General features: G+C 37.6%; 1 protein-coding gene across 1 annotated transcript; it reads right to left on the bottom strand.

The window, feature by feature from the left end:
* Positions 1 to 246: 246 nt before the first annotated feature.
* On the bottom strand, positions 247 to 1,461 carry LOC113867586 (putative disease resistance protein RGA3). Its single transcript, XM_027502979.1, has one exon. The coding sequence runs from the start codon at positions 1,459 to 1,461 to the stop codon at positions 247 to 249; it is 1,215 nt and encodes a 404-aa protein (XP_027358780.1).
* Between the last annotated feature and the right edge of the window lie 1,270 nt (positions 1,462 to 2,731).

The raw sequence follows: 2,731 nt of genomic DNA on the forward strand, positions 1-2,731 counted from the left end.
GTTGATTAGACCACTCAGTGCTCTTAGCCTGCTCTCGCTGTCGGTAGGGCCCATTGCAAATGGCATTAGAGTATGGAGACTTGATAACTCCCCCACACCCTGCGGCATACATTCTAGGCAAGTTGGGTAACCAAGGATCGAAAGGTGCCGGAGATTTATCAGTTTATTGACATCTGATGGTAGTTCTTTCACCTTGGGGCATCGAATGAGCCACAGAGTTTGCAAGTTAGGTAAGCCAGTAATCTCCTATGGGAGCTTCTGCAGCCAGGGAAAATTTGAAAGTTGAAGGTATCTCAGATGCTTCAACTCTTTGATACTTTCTGGAATTTCTTCAATGTCCAAATTAAAAAGCTTTAGTGTACGTAAGCACTTCAGGTTTAAAACATAACCAAAAGCTGACGAGCCTGGATAATTTTCTGTGTAATCTTCAGTGCAAAGAAGAGTCCTTATTTTAACTCCTTTTGTCAAAGAAGATGATACATTACTAGCAGAAATTAAGGGAAAATGACAGGACAGACGGCGGGTTCTCTGTTTTATGTCAGCTTCTTTTCCTTCTCTGAGAACAGCATATTCATTTCCAGCTAACAAATGTGCTAAGTCATGCATAAGATCGTGCATTTTGCACCATATTTCTCCGAAGACATCCCTTTCGACATCTTGAAAGAAAGATTTTGACATCAAATCCATGAAGTACTCATGTCCAACATCTTCTTCACATCTAGTGTCATCTGAGAGAATAAATCCCTCCGCCATCCACAACCAAATGAGTTGAGATTCTTCAAACCGATAACCTTTTGGAAACAATGAACAATATGCCACACAGTGTTTCAAACAAGAGGGAAGATAATCATAGCTCAACTTAAGAACCCCTAAGGTTTTGTCCTCCTTTTGTTCAATTTTTGGAAACTCAACATCTCTGATATGTCGCCAATAATTATACCCCCACTTTCGAGAGAACAAGAGGCTACCAACACTTCTTATGGCAAGGGGAACTCCTCCACATTTTTTAACAATGACCTTTCCAATGTCTACCAATTCTGAATCACGAGGCTCTGTTCCCTCATCAAATGCCATTTGACAGAATAGCTTCCAAGATCTTTCAAAGTCTAAACCTTCCAATACAACGTGTTGATATGCGCTCATTATGTTTGCCACTCTTTTATTACGTGTGGTGACAATTATCTTACTACCATGTCCTCCTTCCATCAATAAGCGTTTCAATTGAATCCACAATTCACGATCTTCACTCCACACGTCATCCAACACTAGTAAATATTTCTTCCCTCGAATTTTGTCTCTTAATTTTTGTTGCGCCTCCTCGATCCCAACAATATTTTCGGCTTGCCCAAGAATATTTTGTGCTCGCCCACCATTATTTTTGTTTTCTTTTTGACAGGCTTGCCTAACAATATTTTGAGCTATTTTACATATGTCAAATTCATGGGAGACCCATACCCACATTGTTAGATCAAACTTTCGTTGGACCTCCTCATCATTGTACACTAACTGAGCAAGCGCAGTCTTACCTAATCCTCCAATCCCAACTACGGAAATCACAGAAACATTATCGGTTACATTGGCATCAAATAAATAGCCTTTAAGACGATCCTTTTCTTCCTCTCTCCCTATGATTTCATCTTCCCTCACAAAAGAGAAGGTTTGCCTTTGCCTTTATGCATCTGGATTCTCAACAGGGTAATTATGCAGTTGAAGCTGCTGCCTAGTATTTGCAACATCATCGAGCCTCTTCCTGATTTCTTTCATTCTGTGGCCCATTTTGAAAGCATAGGCAATTTGATTCTGTTTGGAGAAGAAAGTTTTCAACTTTCTTATCATCTTACTTCCTCTCATCAGTTTCCTTCTCAAAGCTTCAGTAGAGAAATCATCTAACAAGTCATCTGCATCAAAAAGTATATCTTTGAGGTCCTCCACCCAAGTCCTAACTTGATGCTGATTGGCCTTTGCCTCTGCATCCTTGAGCACTGCTGTTATTGAAGAGACTATGCTCTCAATTTTTTGTTTATCTTCTCTGAGGTTCCATATGATTCCGAGCTCTGAGAGAGCGAGAGAGCTCAACCCTCCAACAACTTTTTCAGCTATGAAATCCATCCTTCTAAAATGGATAATTTGCACAATCATTATTAATTATAATGATAATAATAATAACCATCTTGCAGGTCAAACAAATTCAGGTGAGTACAAAATAAATGAAGCAAGACTCTACGCTCAAATTAGCAAAAAACAATTAATTAGGCTAGTTACAGAATCAAGCTTTCGAAGAGTAAAATGAAGGACTCTTTAAGTAAAAAATGAAAATCGTGGAATATTACATTCTAATATACATTAATTTTTTATTCAGAAGAAAAATGAAAAAAGTTCTATACTCTTCAAACCATCCAAACGTAAAGAAAAATTTTACGCTCTTCAAACATTTTTTTCTGAACAGGATAACTTAATATGGAGTGATTTGTTGGCACTGGTGTAAAACTTGACATAAATACTTACCTTTCTTTTATACTATATAGTTTTTGTCTATTCAATGGTTGAGTTATAGCTAAATATTGTGTTGATTGACGTACTTTCGGATTAGTGTAAAATTTTGTAGAGATGATCTATAGCATATCAACTTTCATTCTCGATGTGAGTTTTGTAAAAAGTACAGTAAGTGAGAGTTATTAAAGGTGTAAGATATGCACCTAAGTCTTATATCGTAAACAGACCACTGCTCTAA

This window comes from Abrus precatorius, unplaced genomic scaffold (genome assembly GCF_003935025.1).
Source record: "Abrus precatorius isolate BTA unplaced genomic scaffold, Abrus_2018 Scaffold5, whole genome shotgun sequence".
NCBI lineage: Eukaryota > Viridiplantae > Streptophyta > Magnoliopsida > Fabales > Fabaceae > Abrus > Abrus precatorius.

Excerpts from the sequence above, each read along its gene's own strand:
- LOC113867586 (XM_027502979.1), bottom strand. The coding sequence starts at position 1,461 with ATGTGGGTATGGGTCTCCCATGAATTTGACATATGTAAAATAGCTCAA.